The sequence below is a fragment of the Acanthopagrus latus genome, chromosome 3, assembly GCF_904848185.1.
Source record: "Acanthopagrus latus isolate v.2019 chromosome 3, fAcaLat1.1, whole genome shotgun sequence".
Classification (NCBI taxonomy): Eukaryota; Metazoa; Chordata; class Actinopteri; order Spariformes; family Sparidae; genus Acanthopagrus; species Acanthopagrus latus.
Window position 1 is genome coordinate 18,148,797 of NC_051041.1, and position 23,500 is coordinate 18,172,296.

At 44.2% G+C, this 23,500-nt stretch overlaps 1 protein-coding gene across 1 annotated transcript; it reads right to left on the minus strand.

The window, feature by feature from the left end:
* Positions 1 to 559: 559 nt before the first annotated feature.
* On the minus strand, positions 560 to 23,452 carry hibadha (3-hydroxyisobutyrate dehydrogenase a). The gene is made up of 8 exons (XM_037092035.1): positions 23,294 to 23,452; positions 20,765 to 20,925; positions 20,405 to 20,514; positions 20,184 to 20,305; positions 8,602 to 8,735; positions 8,204 to 8,280; positions 3,041 to 3,197; positions 560 to 2,524 (listed from the first exon to the last, which is right to left on the minus strand). Exons 1-8 carry the CDS (start codon positions 23,361 to 23,363, stop codon positions 2,366 to 2,368), a joined length of 990 nt encoding a protein of 329 aa, XP_036947930.1. The 5' UTR covers positions 23,364 to 23,452; the 3' UTR covers positions 560 to 2,365.
* Between the last annotated feature and the right edge of the window lie 48 nt (positions 23,453 to 23,500).

Here is a 23,500-nt window from a genome sequence, read left to right on the forward strand (position 1 = left end):
TTGGTGCTACTGTTTGAAAGATAACCAGATTGCTCTCAGATTTCTTCAGAGTAGTAACTACCAACAACACAGGGCAACAACAACTGAGTTATTTACTCAGTTAGTCTATAATGGAGACGTGACAGCAGATGGAAATGGTGCCAAGCTGCCAGCTTGACTTAATCACCAGTCAGCCATTTTTCCTGGGAGATTTTGCGCCCGCTGGCAGACAACATTGCATCATGAATAACAAGGTTTTAGAGGGAAGCAATCTAAACCCAGATGGTGTAATTATTCTATAGTCAACATTTACTTCATAATGGTACATTAAAGCAAAAACGCATCTATTGCCAGGATTTAAGTAGTTAAACAGACCGCTGCACCACCCTCTCAAAGCTGTGTATTAACTGAACTGATCACCAAGTGTTATTTGTGAGCTCTATTTTCGTTGTGCAGGCATGTCAATACCTTAAGCACAGAGAGATGATAATGTGCCGTAAAGAATTATAGTTTGAACGACAGGTGCTACATCATCAGCGACACACTGTACTCAATCCAACAAAACCAGACAGACGCAAAATACACAGAACATCTTTTATTTTAGGCTACAGCGTGACTGAGGATCTGCTTCACAGAGCAACGACAAACTGTAGACACTATTAATGAATTTTACTAGAAAAAAAAGTGACAGTCCATTTATATTCCTCTTCAATACTACACAACAATATGAAATATACAATATGTACATTTGCTCAGAGCAGGGAGGAACCATTCCTCACGTACACTTTACACAGATGTCTTGCAAGCTGGGAGAGAGAGAAAGAAAGAGAGAGAGAGCGAGAGAGGAGAAATATCTGTGGACATGCTGATAAAGTAAAAACGGCCAAGAGAAAGTGCTTGACAGCGAGAACAACATTCTGTAGTGAACAGTATAAACTTTAAACAGTGTTGGTCACAAAATAATACTCCAGTGGCTCGATAAGCAGATGAGGACTGTAGAGAAGAGAGGTAAGTGTAAAGATATTCTGTAACTGTATCAAAATGGCCCGGCACATCGCTCTGCGATGCACACAGTGCAAAAATAACAGGATATAGTATATCACAGTATTTAAACCGAAGCAGAACTGGTCGATTCAGTGATTCAGTGGCGACTTAAATGTACCAAAAGACTGAAACTATTGTAACTGAGGTGTATTCAAGAGGTAAACAACAAAGTGAATGACTGAAAATCAACAAATAAAAATATGTATGCTGGCAGGATGAACAGCTTCCTGCCAAATACTGACAAATGTAACAAAACAAGCAAACTTTGAGCCGACACCGCGGCCTGTTTTGGTTTCCTTGAGCTGTTTATTCGCTGCAGGCAGCGGCACGACTCGACTCATATCTCATATCTTGTATCGCCTCAGTTGTGGTTTCTAATTAGCTAACCCAATACTAAAAGGTGACATTAAACATTATCAGAGTAATGTAGGTTGTGTGTGTGTGCTGAGTGAGAGAGCGAACGGCAGAGAGTGACGGTCAGTGTCGGCAGATTAGCAGATTAACAGTGAGGTTGTTAGTTCAGCAGTAAATGTACAGTGCAGGTGAATAAAGGCTTCTCAGGACCATAGCAAAGTTCCTGTGAGCTGTTTTCTAAATGTTGGGAAAGTGAAGGGGGTCGCAACTCCGCTGTGACGATCAGGTAGGAAGGTAGTAAAAGAGCAAGACAGAAGTACCTGGTACAGGTGAGTCGGGCCGTAACCTGCAGTGGAAAAGCAGCATTTTGTGTAGTGCTGTGAATATGGGATTTTGTTCTGTTGGAGAAAGGGAAATCTAACTCTGCACTCTCTTGCACTGTCTCTTCAATGACATTTCCATCAATATGTGAGTCCTTACTGTGGCTTGTTTTTCTTTTCTTGTCCTCTTTCATTTGAAAAGGGCAGGTCTGAGCCGTTTGGGTACCAGGCAAAAGCAAAACTCTGAACAATCATGCACTTAATAGTCATCAATCATCCTTGAAAAACACCCATGTTATTTGCATCGTTACATGTGAACCTGCAGTGCCTCATCCTGCTTCTTATTTTACACTCTGGCCTCTCAGACTGCGAAGAGAGTTGCTTTGTCTCTAGATACTGATCTAAGGTCAGTTTTAGCATTTCCCCCACGCAGAGGGAGAGCTGTGAACTGAAAATATGATTCGGCTAATGCAACGAGGGGACATGCGTCGACATACAGTATGTTAATTGGATCACAGATCTGTGCCTGAGGGCAAGGCCTTAGTCTCTCCTGAGCATAGTGGGATAAGGGGCACTGGGGTGTGTGGTGGTGGTGCGTATATGTATGTATGTATGTGTGTGTGTGTGTGTGTGTGTGTGTGTGTGTGTGTGGTAACATCCCCCTCCGTTCACTGGCCTTCCTCCTCACGTAGGAATTGGAAGACAGATGAGAAGTCCTTGTTAGCGTAGCCACGGGAGCACATGACTCGAAAGATCTGGTGGGCGAGGGAGCCCAGAGGGATGGGTGTCTTAGTGTTGGTGGCAGTGTTTTGAGCCAAACCCAGATCCTAGAAACAGAGAGAAACACAGGACGGAGTGTGAGACAGGCCGGCTAACATTGTTATCTCTTTTGTGTGGCTAACAGCGGACAATTCTTTTAGATTTCCTTTGGTTTGGTTGAGTGTGATAGAACTAGCCGGGCTAAATGCAGAGCACACAATGCAGAAGTGAATTAATAGACACCCAGATGCACTAAATAATACACACAGGCGCAGGCTGACCCAGCTAATGCAGTGACAGTAAACTGAGGTGGCACACAATAAGTCACAGATGGGATGGTGAAGAGGAGAGCAGCAGCATTACACAGACAAAAGAACAGTTAAAAGAGAGACAAAGCAAATGACAGGATAAAGAGGACTAAAGGAAAAGAGAATGAGTAGAAGATGAAAAGATGGTTTAACTAGTTGATCTGCAGAAAATACAAGAAGATCTAATGTGAATAATTTAGGTGAATGATTGATGTGAATCAGCTCTCAAATGTGAGGATTTGCTGCTCTTTTTTAAATACAGACAGCTGGTTGTACCTTGGCCATTAGCGTGGTTCCAAATCCGCCCTGGTAGTTGTTGGCTGAGGGGACTCCCTCCATGACACCGGGAACCGGGTTGTACGTGTCGCTGGACCAGCAACGACCTGAGGACATGTTGAGGATCTTTGCCAATAGCTTGGGGTCTAAACCCAGTCTGGGGAGAGAAGGAGAGGATGGAGATCAGTGTTCTCCTTCAGACAAACAACAGTCAGACTGGGGACATGACTCCTGTAACAGTCTCTTGTCGAGATCAAAGTTGAGACCCGAGTCTTCGTTTCACACTAAATGTGCTGGTGTAGAGTGTGTGTCCAGTTCTGAATCAGGAGATTTACTGCTACACTTACTGCAGCAGGTAAACTTTGGTCAAAATTAGCCATTGTGTCGAGGATGAAATCATGACAGCATGAGGTGGAAAACTGCTGGTAGTGACAGAAAAAGAAAGAAGATTTCAGCTTGAAGAAGTAGGAAATAGTACAGATGAGATGGGAGGGATATCAGCGCTGATTATGGAATTAATTCTCAAAACGAGAGAGAAGAAGATGGAGAAGATGGGTGTGGGGCGGCTGGTGATTGCAGTGACCCCCATTGAACCTCATGCTGGGCTGCGACCATTCCTCAGTGTTAATGGCTGAAGGCTTTGTAATGCTGGCTAATGCAGTATTGATGTTTACCAGCACACCTATCCTTCATCATCCTTCTTTCATGAAAAACGAAAGTAGTAGAGGAGGAGGAGGAGGAGGAGGAGGAGAAGTGGTTAAGCAGCACAGGGGAGCCATAAACCTGGCTGTCAACGTATAGAAGTACGCTTCCTCCTCGCTGCCCCATTTTGCAGCAGCAACCCACTTTCATATGCAAGAGGACAAATCTCCTGGCTATGATGAGACGAAGCAAATGAGACAAAGAGAGCGCGGGCAGACAGAAGCAGGGAGTGAAACAAGCCATTACAGTAGGCAGGGTGTAACTACAGCGTCTGTGTAGTGCAGCTTTTGTATATTAACGGTTTAAGGCCAGTGTAAAGCTGACCACATCAAGCCCTGGCTGCCTCAGCTCACTGTTACTTACGGGCCTGTAACTCTATTCTGCTCTCAATATGACTATTAAACCATCATAGGTCCTTAAGGCCAGCAGCCTCCCTCCCTTCCCTCCTCTCCCTCCCTCCACCTGGCTCTCATTCTGCCATTACTACCACAGTTTTTATTAGCTGTCTACTAACTAATTAAGAATGGGAATTGCATTTACACTCTCTCCATGTCTCTCCCTCCTCCCGTACCCTTCGTCTCTTTTGTGTTCTCTCAACCCTCCCTCATGTTTTTTTTTTTTGTTTTTTGTTTTTTAAAACCGACTGTTTTGGAAATGTGGCATAAGTGACACTACGTGTGTGTGTGTGCGTGCGTAAACATGTGTTTTAGCTCACAGTCTCTCTGATGATGGCTTTTTTATTCTATGTCTGCAAGCAACCCTTCGCCATCCTGCCTCTCTCCTCCTCTCTTCCACCCCCTCGTCTTCCCCGCTGACACCTCCCTGTCTGAGGACTCTGGGGGACATATGTTTGACATCGTGCACAACCCCCCCATCTCTCTGTGCACATGCACACACACACACACACACAAGCAGGCAGCCCCTCCCTGCGTTCTGGGTCAGCAGCTGAAAAGGTTACTGGCTGAGCTACAATAAAGCGCGTCCGAGCGCGCAGATCGTTTGTTATAGCGACCAGAGACGCTGACGGGGAGCTGTTGTCCTCTGTTAACGATAAATCAATGAAGTTCCCCTCCTGCTCCCATCACGCACACACACACATAACCACTCACGCCCGCATGGTCGTGGTTATTAGCTGACACAGTGGTGTTGTTCCTCGCCTGCGGTAATTTGCGTGGAGAAGAGGACATGTCACGCTTTAACAAGATTGACATGGATAAACACACAAAGACGCGGACGGTGAGACGAACGTGTTGCTGCGCGATGCCGCTGCAGATTAAAGTAATGTGAGAGCGATGGAGATGGAAATAAGGTGGGGAGGGAGTTTATGTGTTTACGTGCAGGGGGAGCTCGAGCAGGTGGAGTTCATTTGCAGCGCTGATATTAACTGTCTGTTTCACTGCGATTAGCTCCTCGTCCTCGTCTGATGCCACAGGAGAGGAAGCCCGGCCCGCTCTCCATTTATTATTACATTAAAGAGCTAACGAGCACATATACACACACAAGCGTTTACTGTCCCATTTATAGAGGCAACAAGCGCGTTTATCACCCAACTTTAATCTTCATCGGAACATATGCTCACAATTCATTTAAGAGGGGGAGAGATGTGTGTCTGTGTTCATGTGTGTGGTTTCTGTCGCTCAGCACAAAGGGTCGTGTCTTGTTATACCCTTTGCTTCGCCCGTCGTTCTCCCAATAAAATGAATAACAGGGCAAATATGTGGCTGTCTGCAGGTGCTTCAATGACAGTGACTTCATGCCTCGTATGCCCGAACGAGTGCAGGTAGACAGGCGTGCAAGGTGAGCTGTAAAAGCCTCATATCCCTTCTTGGGGCAGTCGCCTCTCTCCTCTTCTTCCTCTCCTTTCATCTTCATGTGCATCATTAAAATCAACGCTGCCTCTCTCTCTCTCTCTCTCTCTCTCCACAGCTTCTCATCCCCCTCTTCCACTGACTGGTTGGCTGCGTGCAGAAATTACAGCGAGTGGAAGGGAGGCAGAGAGGAGAGATGAAGGGATTAAAAGAACAGGGATAAAATGAGGAGGTAAAAGCAAATAGGGATGGGAAAGAAAAGCCGAAAGAGAGGGAGCGAACGGATGACAGAGAGGCAGGGTGTGTGTGTGTGTGTGTTCATAATTGTCATGCGTGGCCATTCCTTGCACTAAGAGAACGTCATGCTCTGTTGGAGACGGCCCGAGCCTCCATCTGAGATCAACAAATTAGCTCCACGAACAGAGCCGTGTGTGTGTGTGTGTGTTCGCCTCAATATACAGGTAAGGAGAAACACTAGCACACACACATATTTGAAGAAAGGGCAGCTCTATCAGACCCAAGTCCAGCATGATAAAATGTTATTGCCGTTTTCCTGTAAATTGGCTGTGAGTGCTCAGTCTCCTTTGTGTCGGATGTGTGTGTCGCGCGCGTGTGTGCGTCCGTACACATACGCCTAAGAGAGCGTCCTCTCTGCATAAGAGACTGGGCCGCAATGCAGCATGGGAGATTTACGGGTGTGGGCTCTCTCTAAACGATGACAGTCTTTGTCAAACCCGATAATAAAGCCCCAGAGATTGGCTAGTAACATGGGGGGGGGGGGCATGGAAACACACACATTACACACACTTGCATGTACGCACACACAATCAAGACTGAATATGGGTCAGTTTTGCAAAGATATAAAAAATAATTCACATTCAAAGTGAAGGGATGCTGCAGTTTCATAGGCATACATTATAATGATGTGCACGGTGAGTAGAAGTTGTTGTAGTTTGGTAGGAAACTGCTGTCTTCAGTGACTGTGGATGTAAATCTGTGTGTCCAAGTGTGTGTGTGTGTGCACCAGAGACAGTGTGGCAATGTGTAAATCTGTGTTGCTCCCTTAATGCCTCCATATTTCAGAGGCCTAGTGGGGGGATTTATGTGCGACTGCTCATGCCAATTTTCCTCCTCTGTCTCAGTGCAGATAAATCAGCGGCACTAACACAGCTGCACTGAGAGAAGAGCAATTCGCGCACATGCTCGCACACACACATCTGGGCGCACACACCTTTTAGGCTGCAAAACCCATAAAAATACATAATAATAACAGGGAGCGCAGAGGAAACAGCATATTATTGGCAGGGGATATGTATAATTTGATTGGATAATAAGGTGAAAAACTAATTTAATGGCTCAGGTAAGGTCATTTATGTGATGGAAATCTAATTTAAGTTCCAAAAAAGGGAGAAGCTGAAGGGAAATTTGTACTATGATGAGATTCGGATGCTAAGACACTTGTTTCACAGTCTGTCGTACATCTTTGGTTGAGCCGAATATTTCAGATCATATAAAAATGCTTCAGTTTAAGTCAAAAAGACTTCACATCCCATCCGCGTCCTGGCTAAAGAGGCTCTGTGCCAGGCCGAGGCATGATGAATGATGGGACTTCTAGGCGGTGCTCAGAGACAGGGGTTGTGGCAGGATGCTGGTGAGAGCTCAATCAGCAGATGTAAATCAGAGTCTGTGGCTCCGCCCCCTCATCCATCTCTCTGACTCGGGGCTGGGCTGACCCCTTCACACTTCCATAAACTACACAACCACACACACAAACACACACACGATACACACAATGCATTTCCAAACCAGTATTGAAGCAGTAAATTATTGCCACAGTTACAGCCATATCACTGGTATAGTAATTGCTTTTATAGTGACGGCTATATCAGAGGGCGAGGTTGAAGCCAAATTCATGCGTGGCTGAAACACGGACACCTCAAGTGTGCCGCACTAAGTTCTTGTGCTTCTTATAATCAAACATCTGGAATCTTCAACATTTTCACATTCACACGTGGCTTCACCGAACAAACCTGTACATTTTGACCTTCAGTTTCTGTTTTATTTACTACTACCAGAGTAGCAGGTAAGACATAGGAATCTGTTTTGTGGCTCTGCTCTTTGTGGAATTTAATACTGCAGTGCGAGCTCAGCTGTCTCTGCTGCTAACGTAACATTAAAGCTCTGTGCTGTGTGTAAATGTATTGATAGACAAGCCCCGAGGTAGACTGTGCATATTTACATAAATATACTTTGGGTTTGTGCCCAAAAAATGTCGAGATGCAAAATCCTGCCCCTTGTCCAACTCTGTGAATTAACCTACTTTATCAGGAGGGATACCGGTCTTATATCTCAGTTTTATTCTTATTTGAAGCCAATAAACGAACAAATCTTCAATCTTTTTTAAGATACAGTGGTGGAATCATGTAACAGCGTTACATGATACTGTCATACTGAAACAAAGTTTAGGTCACATCGCCCACTCTTTGTCTTCACACTTTTAATATCCCACTCACAATGTTCCCCATGTCAGTGCTCTGCCATTAACTGTTACAACTACCTCGGCCTCGCTCATGTTAATCAGGTTTTCATCCTTGCATTTCCCCTTTAGGATAACAGGTAGGAAGCAGCTTAGCAAAGCGTTGGCTGACGGTACCTGATGCCGAGGTTCATGGTCTCTGCAGTCCCAATCATCCCAATGGCCAGGAGCATGTTGTTGCAGATCTTAGCTGCCTACAGAGGGTTTACCAGAAAGAGGAAAAGGCACTTTTACTGTGTGAGTGTGTGTGTGTGTGTGTGTGTGTACATTATGAGGAGGTTTGAAAGACAACATGAAATCCAGAATGTAAGAACATTTAAATCAGACATCAAGCTTTGGAACAGACATCTTAGAAAGATCTGGCATGATCATTCCTGGATTAGTAAAGTAAAATCTTTATTTTTCTATGATTTATTCAGTTTTTAAAACAAGTTTAACATTCAGCATTAGAAGATAACTATATTTGTGTGTGTGTGTGTGTGTGTGTGTGTGTGTGTGTGTGTGTGTGTCTTTACCTGTCCAGTGCCGACCTGTCCACAGTACACGACATTGGCTCCCATGCAGGTGAGCAGCTCCTGTGCAGCGTTGTATTCCTCCTCCACTCCACCTACCATGAACGTCAGTTTGGCCATGCTGGCAGCTCCGACACCTGAACACACACATGTTCAAACACAGTGCAGACGTTAACTGAGGAGAACACTTAACGTACCTGCTAGTACAAACATTCAATCGATAGAGCTGGTCTGTCCCAACTACACCTGTGGACAAACTGCAAACTCATTGTTGATTAGTTGTATTTTTACCAAACTCTAAATAAGCGCAAATAAGTCATTACTGAGCACAACCCCACTAAAATATATGGATTTGCCACACAAAAGATCATAATATATCAACTACTTGACTGTTTCCACACCTCCAACTGTGTCTAAAAGGTCAGCTGTGTACTTTTCTGTGTGTGTCTGTGTGTGTGTTACACTCATAGTGGGACAGGCGTGTTAAGTAGTGGTGCACCAGAGGGACAGAGGTATCTTTAAAAGCCGATTGTTGCCATCATCCACTGCACAACCCTCGTGGGAGCCCTTGCCTTTTGTCCTGTCACCCTTACTCTCTCTCTCTCACTCATTCTCTCTCTCTCTCTCTCTCTCTCTCTCTATCACAAACACACACACACACACACACACACACACACACACACACACACACACACACACACACAGACACACACACACACACACCAACAGCTGTGCCTGAGGCCAGCCCCCCTCTTGGGGGTATCAGTGACAGGCGTGAGGGGTAATTAACTTTACACTTTATCATGTTCAATTAGGCGTCCCTCCCCATGCCTGATGGCTTAAGGAGCGTGCCATGTTGTAGGAGGCAACCTCACCCCCCCTCAGCCACTCCACAGGGTCCTTAATGCAGAAATAACCCCTTTTCAGAGAGGGCTGGACCCAGCCGGCCCGAGTCTCCCCTGAAATGTCCCTGAAATGCTTCACTGAATAGCCCCAAACATTGATCTCTGGTAGACGCATACTGTATACAAAGGTTGCCAAAAGTATCAGTACATCAATACATCTTTAAATGATACTTAACCTACAATACATTGTATCAAAGTTACTAAAAGCTATATATTTAAAATTAAAAAAAAAAACAAAACAGATCTACAACCAGATTTACAAATCAACGCTGCACAGATATTAACATAATTACAAATTGAATGAACATCTTACACATATACAGTATTTAGAAAAGTACTCTATAAGTCAAAAGGCTGCATTCATGCATGCACAGGGAGAGACTTTTCCATTCTCCCTAAAGAGCAAAGAAAGACAGAGAAGGAGAGAGAGACAGAATATGTGTCTTCAGGGTGTCGTCTGGCTCTAATGAAAGGCCTCTTAATAGTGAAAGCCTAATAATGTCAGTGTTAATAATTAAAAGGGAATTGCTGGGGACAAAACAGCTGAAATCACATTATCAGGCTTTACTGCAGAGGAGAGGAGAGGAGAGGAGAGGGGAGAGGAGAGGAGAGGAGAGGAGAGGAGAGGAGAGGAGAGGAGAGGAGAGGAGAGGAGAGGAGAGGAGAGGAGAGGAGAGGAGAGGAGAGGGGAGAGGAGAGGAGAGGAGAGGAGAGGAGAGGGGAGAGGAGAGGGGAGAGGAGAGGAGGAGAGGAGAGGAGAGGAGAGGAGAGAGGAGACTTACTGTATATTTATCCCCTATAAACATAAATATACATCTCATTCCCCCTCCCCCTTCTTTAATTGGCTGTCGGTTGTCAAGTGTATGATGATACCACAACACTGTATATGTGTGTGTGTGTGTGTGTGTGTGTGTGTGTGTGTGTGTGTGTGTGTCGGCGTCGAGCTGTCAGCAGGTCATTAGGGCCACATAATGAAGCCCACGCTGCGGCAGCTGCCTATGGACACACGCTCAACATACGACCACCACACACACCCATCACACACACATATGGTCCACAGACCGCGGACATGATAGATTTACTTCCCTTCTTGTTACTTAACGTTGTCCTTTCTATCCCACTTACACGTCTGAAGTCATTTGTTGGAGTCTAATTTAGTTTGATATAATGAAGATGTTATTAAATGTCAGACCAGTTAGAAGATCGATGACACTGTATACGTCTGAAGTAGCCATCTAACTTTTCCCGACAATGCTACTATTGCAACGTTGTAGATAAAATAAATAAATACATACCTCAAAAGGGGTTTGCTTTAATTACAAAGTTGTAGAAGTTCAACTCATTGGGAGAATTTTTTTCAAAAAATGTAATACAGTAGTTTAGTTTAGTAGCAAACACACACACACAATAAAGAGCAGTGTGACAACTGCGCTGGTTCATTAGTAGAGATCACTGTTTGCGGGCGACTAAAGAGGAGATTATTGATAACACAGTCAACGTGCTGATCAATATCTCTCACTAAGAAGAGCAAGGAAAGTGAGACACAGAGAGAGACAGAGAGAGAGAGAGAGAGAGAGGGGGAGACAGAGAGAGAGAGAGAGAGGGGGAGACAGAGAGAGAGAGAGAGAGGGGGAGACAGAGAGAGAGAGAGAGGGGGAGACAGAGAGAGAGAGTGGGAGACAGAGAGAGAGAGAGAGGGGGAGACAGAGAGAGAGAGAGAGAGAGGGGGAGACAGAGAGAGAGAGAGAGAGGGGGAGACAGAGAGAGAGAGAGGGGGAGACAGAGAGAGAGAGAGGGGGAGACAGAGAGAGAGAGAGAGGGGGGGGAGACAGAGAGAGAGAGGGAGAGAGAGAGAGAGAGGGAGGGAGAGAGAGAGAGGGGGAGAGTAGACGACAGCAGAGAACGATCCTTCTCTTCCTACCTCCCAGCATCCCTCCCAACTCTCCCTCCCTCAAATTAACTAATCACCCATAATAAGCTCTTATGATCTGTAGTGGATTTCTATAGGCAGTGACACCAGGATGATGGAAGATCCTTGTTGGTGGAAGAATAACACATCATTAGCATAACAATGTGTGTGTGTGTTGGGAGTATCAGTGAGTCTGTTCATTGAGCGAAAGTACACATGTGTTTGTGCGGCGACGTCATGATTCTATGATAATGTCTATGTAGTGTGTACGCTTCTACCGTGTGTTTTTGTGTGTGTGTGTGCGCGTGCGTGCGTATGTGTGTGTGTGTGTGTGTGTGTGTGTGTGAGGGGGACATCCCATTCTCGGACTGGTCCTGTCAGAGACGGATTAAAGAGGAATCCTAATGAGGCTTCCTGAGCGCCGGGTCCGCCCGGCTCATCCATCCCAGTGGGAGTGACAGTCCTGGATCGTTAGCACTGCACAACTACACACCGCCCCCTAGGGGGGGAGACAAGGTGTGTGTGTGTGTGTGTGTGTGTGTGTGTGTGTGTGTGTGTGTGTGTGTGTGAGAGAAAGCGAGGGGTGGCGGGCACCTATGATAGAGGATACAGGGCTGAGAGATGGAGAGGAGCGAGTAAAGGAGGAATGAAAATGCTAAACCACAAGAGGAAAAGTTATGTATATAATGCCACACAAGATACTATTAATAAAATGAGCCAAATATAATTATTCCAAAGGGCCAAAACACTTCATACTGCCGCCTCTTTCAGTGACGGAGTAGATTCAGATTAAAGACAAAAGTAAAGACAGAAGACTCTAATGTCGAGCAGGCAAAGCCGGCACAGGAAATAATTCCCTTGGGAACTCTCTTCTGTCACTTTCTCTCTTCCAGCTCCAGGGTTTAGGGCCGGTTCTGATTGGCTGAGAGGTGGGTGACCACCTCCTCAACGCAAATATTCTCAGAGCATAATGAAGCTGGATGAACCATTAATGAGCTTCTCTGTGGCTTTTTGGATGTTGAATGCAAGGATTAGGGGGAGAATCAAAGTGACTCCTGCAGTAAGTTGTATGACGTAGGAGGAGGTGCCGCACAGTGTGTATATCTGTGAGTGCGAGTAGTTGTGTGTGGTCCATGTCCACATTAGCTTCCATCATATTACACACACACACACACACACACACACACACACACACACACACACACACACACACACACACACACACACACACACACACCGCCTTCATCTGATCTCCTCTATTGACAAGTTTCGAGTTAATAAGCAGGCAATCAAGCACCATTAGGACAGATGCTTAGCAGCAGGCTTCAGCAACAGGCATTAACCATGAACATGAGGGTGAAGCTGGTGGTGTGAAGGCAAAGGAAGATCAGAGAAACAACTCTGGTTTGGCCTGTTTGTAGTGAACACTAAATTCATTAGCACTTCTTTCATTACACACAAAAAGACTCAACCAAAGCAATTCATGACAGCCTTATAACCTTTTAAACTAGGGGATCTGTTTGAAGTGGTGTGTGTACGTACAGAGTGAGTGAGAATGCAGTATCTGTGTGTGTATGTGTGTGTGTGTGTGTGTGTGTGTGTGTGTGTGTGTGTGTGTGTGTGTGTGTGTGTGTGTGCCAGGGACAGGTGCAGATCCCAGAGGCGGCCGCCAATAAGACGTCAGTTAGAGCTTCTGAGGCCGTGTCTCGGAGTTACGAGCCGCATGTAAACCAGTAGGCACTTTTTATTGGCGGTGGGTTTAAATTAAACTACATTTGTGAATATGAGGCTACACAAACAACACACACACACACACACACACACACACAGTTGCAGACACACACACACAAAAAAGGGGATGTTCCCAGAGTTTGGTAATGAATGACGCATTTGACAACATGCCACCACCCTGCTTTTTTCCCCCCAGAGAGCGTTCGGAAAAACACTTGGAGCTAAAACAACACCTTCAACAACATTAGGGCTCCTCCAAACACCTAATTTCCTAAAATGATAATGTAACTACTCAGAGATTCAGGGATACGCCAGATTTCACGTCATACCTTCCACATCCAAATGCAGTTGGTGTAAACAAACTCTGGCAGTATCGCACACTGTTTGCAACTAGATTTTTAACTACATGCACATGTAAGGTTAAAGTTTTGGCTGGACTGCACTCATCTATTATTCAGGCTGAAAAGAGCCCTCACACTTCATAGTGCAACACCCTTTGAGTCAATGGGAGATGACTGCCTGCAGTGTGAGCCAGTGGGGGTAGGATGTTAACAGGCCAACAACGCAGCCTCATGTGGTCCACCATTATAATTACACCCAAGGGCAGATCTTTTTCTAAAACAAATTAAAAACCCAAACAGGCCCCGTAAAAAGCGTAACGGATACACAGTGAGAAACGGTACGAGAGCGCGCGTTAACCAAAATCGCTCACACACACATTTTTTTTTTTTCTAAAAAGCGCACTTTCAACAGTTTATCTGCCAACTTTGCTAATGCTCCGCTGTTATGTTAAAAACAGACTCTTTATCGGCTCCAGTTAACGAGCGCAGAGTCATGAGAACTGAACTCCCGCACACAAATACTCCATGAGAACCTCCAGTGAGAAGGCGACGGGAGAAAGTTTAGGTTTGGTGAAAGGCCAGTTGACGAGTAAGTTCAGTTTACAGACGGCGACACAGTTTCTTGTATATAAATGTTAAAACTGCTTTAAAAGGGACATTTCACTCCAAAAATCAGAAATACATACTATTCTTCTCTCTCAAATATAATGGAACTAAATAAATGTGGTGTTCAAAGTGCCCAAAAAAACTACAATTAGAAACTCATCTACGCTGTACAGCAGCAACAGAGACGCAGCACAGAGTTGCCAGAGTCACATTTCATTTTCTACTCTCTAGGCTGCCATTGTAAATAAGAATGTGTTCTTAATGACTTGTCTGGTTAAATAAAGGTTGGTAGGGTTCACATGCTTTCATGTAAGAACTATCTTCTCTCTACCAAATTATACCCAACACTGCATCATGTTTACATCCTGCACTGTCACAAGCATGAAGCTCTCCTCCGTCTCAACCCAAAACAGTCTAGGAGGGTAAATATCACAGCAGGTAAGATTTTATATTTTTGATTTTTGGGTGAACTGTTCCTTTAGGGGTTCAGTTTGCTATGTCTGTCCATTGACCACCAGGCCAGGACTCATCATCATCATCATCATCATCATCATCATCATCATCAGTAACTGCTCTATTCTGTAGGGGAGAGGCTGGTCAATGGTAGGTGACAGAAGCTGGAGGGCGCAGAAGAGATCCACAATCAATCCTTTCCCTGGTCCAATGAGACTCATCGAGGGTAGAGCAAGTTAATAATGATCCCCAATTAGGCTGTTAGCAGGAAGGGACACACACACACACACAGGGTTGCAGAAACTGTCCTTCATACAGACAGAGCGCTTATTCGCTTTACGTTTGAGTGACATGCAGTGTGACATTTGGTCTCTGTTTGACGGACAGAGACTTTTACATGACTCATACACCAGCTGACTATTTGTCTGCACACACACTCATACACAGCAGATGACACAGGGGCAGGCATGTGAGAGCCAGTCCCCAGCTGCTGTGGGTCTAACTCCATCTGGAGCATGAGCTAGAGCCCCCCGTCACCAGCCCTCCATCACCACCATCCCTGGTCACTTTACCGCCCTGCTCCCTCCCACTCGTTCCCCCCTCCCCCCTCTATGTCACCAGGACCCGTCAGTGAGAGGCTTGTTATGCTAATCTAGTCTTTGGACCGCTGACGCTCTGTAGTAGTGGTAAGCCATCAACATGACAGACTGCGACAGCACCATCCTCGGCCCATCCAATCTGATTCCTTAACTCAGTGTCAGAGAATCATCACCAGCCTTCACTAAACGACCTCCAGACTGTAAAGACTCATCTTCTCAATTAATCCCATTCTCAGACTGGATTAGGTTGGCCTGAGTGCTCTCCTGCTCCTTCCTACGTACCATGGCAGGGATTTTTAAAGACACTTCAGACTGGTTTTGGGGCTATTTGCGAGGGCCCACAACGAAAGTCCCAAAATCTCTGGTCACTGGTCACTATAGAGTGAAAAAATGGAATAAAGGGGCAAAGAGAGAACATTGTTCGCACTAGAGCTGCAACAACAAGTCAATTCATTGATTAGTGAACTGACAGAAAGTTAATTGGCAACTATCTGAATTATCCATTAACTGCTTTTGGTCATGTTCTGCGATATCTGTCTGAATATTTTCGATTTCTGGATATTTGGTTTGACAAAATAAAAAAATTAATGCATCACCTTGGAGTTAAGGAAATTATTATTTCACTATTTTCAGGCATTTTTAGACCAAACAAATATATAGATTGAGAAAACTAGAACTGAACCCAACAGTAAAACGTGGCATAACTAACCTTGTGAGCTGTCCTGTCAAAAGTTTTGCAGTTCTCTCTTTTATAATAGTGGTTTATTGGGACAATCCTTTTTGGGCCACAGGGGAATATTTTGCTGACGTATCAGTGGCAAAATTATAAGCAAGGCTGGGTGGTGCAGGTGTATCCAGTTCTAAATATAATATGCATTCATGATGTGCACTGGAAGCTTCAAAATGATGCTTGTGTTTGGTGGAATACTGGACATCCATTGGCTTCCAAACTATTTGTGATATCACAGAAATCTGAATAAACGTCCACACAATACATATTTGGAATGCAGCGGGGACTTTAAGCATCAGAGTTCATGATTAATCTAAGAAACAATAGTGTGAAGACTGTGTGAGATAGTTGAACTCTCCAGAAAAAGGATTGTTTTGTCAGACAATCAGTTCTAATCCAACAATTAACGTAAAGCTTCAAAGATAACGAAACAGCTTGGGGCAACAAGTGAACTAAAAACAAATAATGACTTTGTAATGTTAAGTGTAAGCTGGAATCAAAGTTGATCTTTGTCAAAGAAAGCCCCAGGTCCTGTGGGTTTGGAGGGAGATATAGAGCGCCTGCCAGTCGGCAGAGGAGTGGATTGGCAGTGTTGTCTGATAAACAAACTGGTGCCAGCCTTGGCTTGAACAAGATCCTACAGGCTGGAGGATGACGTTCAAACTGTCAGCAAATGACACACTGCAACACTCAGGCTTCACTTCATGTGGTATGGATATGATTAGAGTGGTGTTGAGACTCAGCCTAAGTAGGTAGTTAGCTGAGGATTATAAGACCTCACAAACAAGCAACATTAGCCTGAGTACCCATGGTCCCACAACAGCTAGGCTCCTTCTTGCTTTTATTTGCAGCGATAGCTGACTTTCCCAGCGCTGGGAAAAACACAATGAAAGGTTTTTTAGGGCTTTTTTAAAGCCATCGTCCGTTAGCAATGTGGCAGCCCACCATGGGCACACAGACACAAACACATGCATTCTGGGTAATTACTGCTAACGACCCCGCCGCTTGCTAGCCAGACCTCCTATTTTTGCCATCGCTGTGCCAACACCCTGGGCCCGTGACATCAGAGCTTGTTTTGTTGTGGGTCAACTTTGCATGCGGACGCTTTTAATGACACCAGACAGTGGTGGAAATGTGTGTGTGTGTGCAGGCAAATGTTAGCATGCCTGAAGAACCAATGTGCATAAAGATTACAACTCTGTGTGGATGTGTGTGAGTGTGAGTTTTATACCAGGACGCAGCTGGGTCATGCAGGGATAAAGCCAAGACACTGGTCAATGTGCAAGAACGAAAGGCAGCAGGATGCCCATGAGAAGAAAGTGAAAGTTTTTTTTGATTGCTCTTTTTAAAAAGGGTTATGACTCCGCTGTACAGATCCCAAGGTTGGCTGCCAAACCTCTGGTGACGCACACAACATACACACACACAAACACACATACAAACACACACACACCCCCTCACACACATTTCTGAGTGTAAAAACGCCACCTCACACACCACACACACACACAAAATGATTCAGTTTATATCAAAAGAAAAATCTGAATTAAAATAAGAACAAATACAGAAACCACAAAAAAAGCAGGCTGTGTCTGCAAATGTTTAAGGCAGAGCACAACAAGTCTGTGCTGAGTGTGTATTGTTATCCTCAGTGAAGAAAAAAATATTTAAATTGGATGATGCCCTTCTTAAGTCAGTTCATTAAAGATGGAACAAATAATCTCAAAAAAATTGAACAGAATTAAGATGTTAATTTTAGGGACTGGAATGAAGAGCCATAACCATTAAGAATCATCAGCTCCTTTTATCAATGCTGGCGTGTTTTACTGACACATGCACATCGCAAAACAATGACTTCAAACTTGTGTGTCGACCCTGCTGCACACTTGCAACAGTAAGAAGTCATGGCAGACACAAAAAAACGGTACAAATCGTGGATTAATTTCACAAAAATAGATGACGACAGTGACGGCTTTAATGTTTGTATAATATCATTTCACATCAGCGGCAACAAATTGAGACATCTCTCTTTTAAACTTGGGCTTAATCCCAGAAATGTTTTTTTTCAGATAAAGAAAAGGACTGATAAGCACAATTGATAAAGCCACTGGTTTCAATAAAGTCGTATCAATTCCCTGCAGCATGTTACAGCACTGTTGAGGGTAAACATCCTACATTATAATAACGTTAGTGACACACAGGCAGGCTCAGCAGATTTCTTTTTCATCCATTTCAGATAATAACAGACAGATGTTGCAGCACATAGTCCTCAGGCTACAGCCATCTGTACAAAAATTGATCAGGATTCAATCAGATTACCGATAAAGAATTGGACTGATATGCAGAACTGCATCAATAAAATCTTATCAAATGCCTTCCTTAGTTATATTACTGTGTGTCTCTGGAGTCTATCTGGGACAACGGCTACTGTTTTGAACTATTTTACTTTTATGTTATATTGTATTTCATTTGGTTAAATGAAGTATTATTATGAAAACTATTAGGTGCTGATGTGACTCATACACACACACACACACACACACACACACACACACACACACCTCATGAGTGTGTCAATGCCCTATTTGGGGAGGGTGCCATCTCCTGGTTGGAAGGGAGCATGTAACTTCATATCCCACCCAGACATGTGGAAAGAGGGGTGAGGGGGTGGAGGATCAGGTCTCTGCTATTTCCCATGAGCCTGCTGTCCTCTGTCCTGACCCGTATACTTCCACAGGTTTAGTCCAGCTTATCAAGGTCACACCATCACCACCAACTTCCACTCCTTATCTCAGAGTGGAGCTGTTATCTCGCTGTGTGCAATTTGGAGCTGCGACTAACTACTTCTTCATCTATTTATCAATCAGTTGATTCTTTATTTTTAGATTAATGGCTCCACTGTTTTGTCGATAAAATGTCAGGAAATACTGAGAAATATCTGTCTCAAGCTCCCAGAGAAATATGGTACATCTTTAAAATTCTTATTCTGTCTGTCCAAACCCATTTCTCCAGTTAAATTAACATAAACATAGAAGGGGATGTAGCAAGTCAGGGTTTGAGATTTCTGCTCCATGAATAACATACATTGATTATAACTGGTTGTTGCTTTTGAATAAGTGTTTGCAATTTTCTGCATGAAACTAGTGCACTTATGGACATGACTTATAGCTGTCTGGAGGTGACGCTGGGTGGGAGGGCACTTGCACATGAGTGTCTGCCAGAGGTAGCAGGTAAATCATTGGTCATCTCAGGCTAGTAAAAGAGGCTTAGTTAAGAGACGGGAGAGGAAGAACCTTCACAGAGGACTGCACACACTAACTGTGCACTGTCTATAGTATGTAAACAGTGTGTGTGTTAAGAGAGAGTAACAGGCTTAAGGCTCTGATCTCGCTGACTGCACTCGGCCTGTTCTCCAGACGCCAGCTGGTAAACATGCCAGTGTGGGCCAAGTCTGTGTTTGTATGGGAGTGTGCGGGAACTACAGTGTGCAATGTGCATGAATTGGGTAATAAAAAGCAAGTAAGAGTATGATCGCAGGTACTAGTCTGATGTGGAGGAGTGTCAGGATGTAGCATACCTCACCTGCATACCTGAATGAAAGGAACTGTGTGTATGAGAGAGTTAAAAAGGCAGAAAGAGAAAGACGGGGAGATGGACAGTTTTACTGCGATGTGTCTCCTTCATGTCTTATCTTCCTCCTCTCCTCTCCTGCACTCCATGTGAGGGCAGTTTCTCTCCTCTTTATGACTCTTTATCTGACATGAAAGGCACTAACATGGGATACCCGCCATTACGGCTCCATCAACATGAAAAGCTCTGACACGGGATTCTCCGCCGCGGCTCAGCCCATTAAGGACGACTGGCGATCCTGTGCTCTGTCAAGAAGCCGTCACAAGCAGACAGCGCAGACATAATGAGGACTTCAAACCTTAACCTTGCCTTTAAGACCCCTGGTCAAAAGCAGCAATAAAACCTCAAGAGGGCACCTACTGGCTGGCCCGCTCAATAATTACAACTCATGTCCTAGCACTGACCCAGAAGGTCCCATAGTTTAGATATACAAAAGAGTGTTAGTTCAAAAGTAAGGCTGAGGGGTCACAGGCCGAACACTATGATTGGTATTCTCAAATAGATAAACTACCCAGTATGATCCTGCTTCTGATACTGCCACATCACCCTTCATATAATCCTTGACCAGTGGCCGTGGTCCTCAGCAGAGAAATAAAGCCTGTTATGGAACTTGCATGCAAATTTCAAATAGTCGAGCTATAAAATCACATGCAGGCTTTCTTTCTTTAGGCGACAGGTTACCTCCTGACACTGGAGCATCCATGAACACGGCCCCCATCTTCTCCGCCGCGAGGGCCATCTCTTTTGAGACCGAAGGGTCGATGGTAGAGGAGTCAATCAACAGCGTTCCCTTCTTCACCTTCCTAAAGCAAGCAAAGTGAAAAGCATTAAAGCATTTTGTCCCGTAAGACACTTTGCTTCTTTTTAAAAAGGTATCACAGGGAGGTTTTAAATCTGCTCACTTGAGGATGCCATTAGGGCCTGTGTAGACTTCTATGACGTTGGGACTGGAGGGAAGCATTGTGATGATGCGGTCTGCCTTCTCTGCCACCTCTGCTGGAGAGTCTACTACCTGAGTGTTAAAGAAGTCACAAAATAAACACATTAATAGACAGCTGTACACACATGTTCACTTACTAACTGCTCTGAAGAAACTGCAGTGAGTTTCAATGAAATGGTCACTAAACCCTGCTAAGACTCATCAATATTTAGTGCATTTTTAGTCAACTTAGCCTGTTAAATGTACATGTGTACATGTTATATAGTGTATTCTATTAAAAGTTCATATGTCCATAGGTGTTATCTTACTGACGGAGTGTTACCTGGGCACCAACGTCCTGCAGCTCCTTGCAAGATCCAGGAAAGACGTCAGTGGCGATAACAGGATATCCGTTCTTTAACAGGTTTTTGGCCATGGGAGTGCCCATATTTCCCAGACCAACAAACCCCACAGGGGTTTTTGAAGCCATTGATCGTGACGACACTGAGGGGGGGATAGAAAGACAGCATTACAGGTGTGATGGAAAAAAAAAAAAACATGAGGCATTTTCTTCAGGTGTTCACAGTTCAGGCAAAATTTGTACAATCAATAATGTAATTTTACTCTTGACAGTGCAGCTGATTAGTTTGACTCTGGTTGCTCGATAAAGGTAAGGTAAGACTGTTTGTACAGCAGATGAAATTAACAGTAAAACCACTTTCCACCATCAGTTGTGCAGTGGAAGTCTAAACAGATGCTATCCTAATATTCTGAAGAAGGAAATGCTTTACTTAATCGATAACAACAGAGCAAATCTCACTGCTTTAACCTGCAGCCAGCTTTTGGGGAAGTCTGGCCAAGCTATTAAACACTGCTGGCTCAGCCAAGGGCCATCCAGGTGAACAGAGACTAAACAGAGCTAGAAGCTACCAGACTGAAACAACAGGATTAAGCCTGGATTGTGAAGCTTAAACACTCCGTCTTATCTTAAATTCAACCCTTCAACTTAGACGGTAGATACCGCACTGCCACTACTTATGTTTTGGAGATGATAAATTCCATTAGGAAGATACTGTAAGATTTCGTTCAGGTGTTGCTCCTTTTGGAATAAGTTATCTAGTAAGATGGCTACCTTCTATAATGCAAAGATCAATGACATTAAAATAATAATTGTCTCCTCCAGACAGACATATTATGGCCAAAGTTTGTCATCACACCTATTTTTCCCTGAACTGAGTTTATGAGTTTCACTTATCATCTTTACAAAATACACATGCTTTCCAAGAACTGCAGCATGTCTGGATCAAATGCTTCCTGTTCCCAGAGGAAAAAGGAGCTTAAACAATAACACCACTGCTAACAACATGTTTCAGAAACGCAGGAGAGAAAATAAAGCAGATCGTGTGGATAGCCTGGGGATAATGTTTACGTACCTACAACTAATCATACACTTCCATTTTCTAAAATATACTTTCCTCACCTTGTTGTCATGCCTCTTCTCTGTATCTAGTAATTATATATATATATATACACATTTATTTCAGTAACTTGCAGTCCTCTGTCACAAAATGGTGTAAAAATATGGTGCACTGTGCCAAACCGCACATGGTGGATTAAACTAGCAAACTAACTGTCTCAAATATTATGAATGTAACTGTGAGTGAAGTGTAAAACAGTATCACACATCACACTGTCACTTTAACTTGGACTGTAACTTAAGTTTATTTGCATTGCCAATTAGTTTACTGGCTTTCTCTATATTTTCTACAATGTGTCCAGGTCTGAAGTGACATCTTCAATATTTGTATTTTGTTAGAGAATGTCTTAAACTTGAAATTGAATTATTTTACATTTAGAGAAAATCCTCACTTTCAAAAACACTAAACCAGGAAGTATTTGTAGCTTTGAATTGTAAGCCAATTGGAGCAACAAGCAATCAATAACTTGATCAATTTCTGCCCTTTATTCAGTTCATTACAAAATACTTGGCTATTGGAGGTGTCTATCCACAAAATATCTATTTATTTTTCACATTACAATCACCATGTTCATTACATTTACACAAGTATGCCGACCTGTTCGAATCCGTGTTTGGCATTACCTCACAGTGGACTTTGAAACTGTCTGGATATCTGCTTTGTTAAGGTTTTACAGGGAAAAGGTGAAGCACTCAGACGGGGCCTTTAGAGAAAGGGCCCTAAAAAAATGATTTCCTCTCGCTAATCTACACAATGTAATGTTGGGCTAGGATACATTAAAGACTATAGTAACAGCTCACAGTACCACTGACTATATCAGCACCAGGGTAACATGCAGCGCATCCTGTTTATTTATCCTGATTATTCAAATCAACACCACTGCTGCTGATTCAGAGGGCACTGTTGTGTCTGGTTCTGTTCTGGGTGGGCAGGGAGGAGTGGGTTGTGTGGGTTGATGTGGTTCTGATGCAATGTGAGGCTGCCATGTGAACATGTTGTACTGAGAGTGGCACCACCTAAAGCAGACGAACCCAATCAGAACCAAACACAGATGTTACACAGTCAGACAGAGGTCTGTAAAGATGTCACTGTCGGGGTACAATTAGCTGCCACCGGCTACTGCTCCACATTTCACAATCCTCACGTCCAGTGTGTCCTAATGTGCTGCATGACTGAACCGCACACAGCAGGTGACCACCTCCGGGACATTGTGTCCGGGCTGTACCGCTTAACAAGCACGGACAGAAAGTATTCACACTTTCTTCAGAGGGCTAACAAGCTAGCTAGCAGGCTGCAAGCAGAGGCTGTCCCGCTTTTGCTTTCCCCTCCAAACACGCATTCACTGACGGACAGTCACGACACAAGGAGGCCGACAACATGAGCGAATACGTTACCGAAGGCGAGGTCGACATGCTTGTTCCACCTTAGCAAAACATTTCTCGACCCTCTAAACAACGCAGCCATGCTTCTTTCCCCTTGACCTCGGCGTACAGTGACAGCTGTCAAGTCCAGGAAAGCCAAACGGGAACTGTTATGATTGCCTGTGATTTCCAGCCAATCGCAGCGCGCCCTGAGTTCTCCCAGCCTATGGGAACGAGGCA

Excerpts from the sequence above, each read along its gene's own strand:
- hibadha (XM_037092035.1), bottom strand. The coding sequence starts at position 23,363 with ATGGCTGCGTTGTTTAGAGGGTCGAGAAATGTTTTGCTAAGGTGGAAC. Across the intron at positions 20,926-23,293 it reads GCATGTCGACCTCGCCTTCG|TGTCGTCACGATCAATGGCT; the intron begins GTAACGTATTCG and ends TCCCCCCCTCAG. Across the intron at positions 20,515-20,764 it reads TGCAGGACGTTGGTGCCCAG|GTAGTAGACTCTCCAGCAGA; the intron begins GTAACACTCCGT and ends TTTAACACTCAG.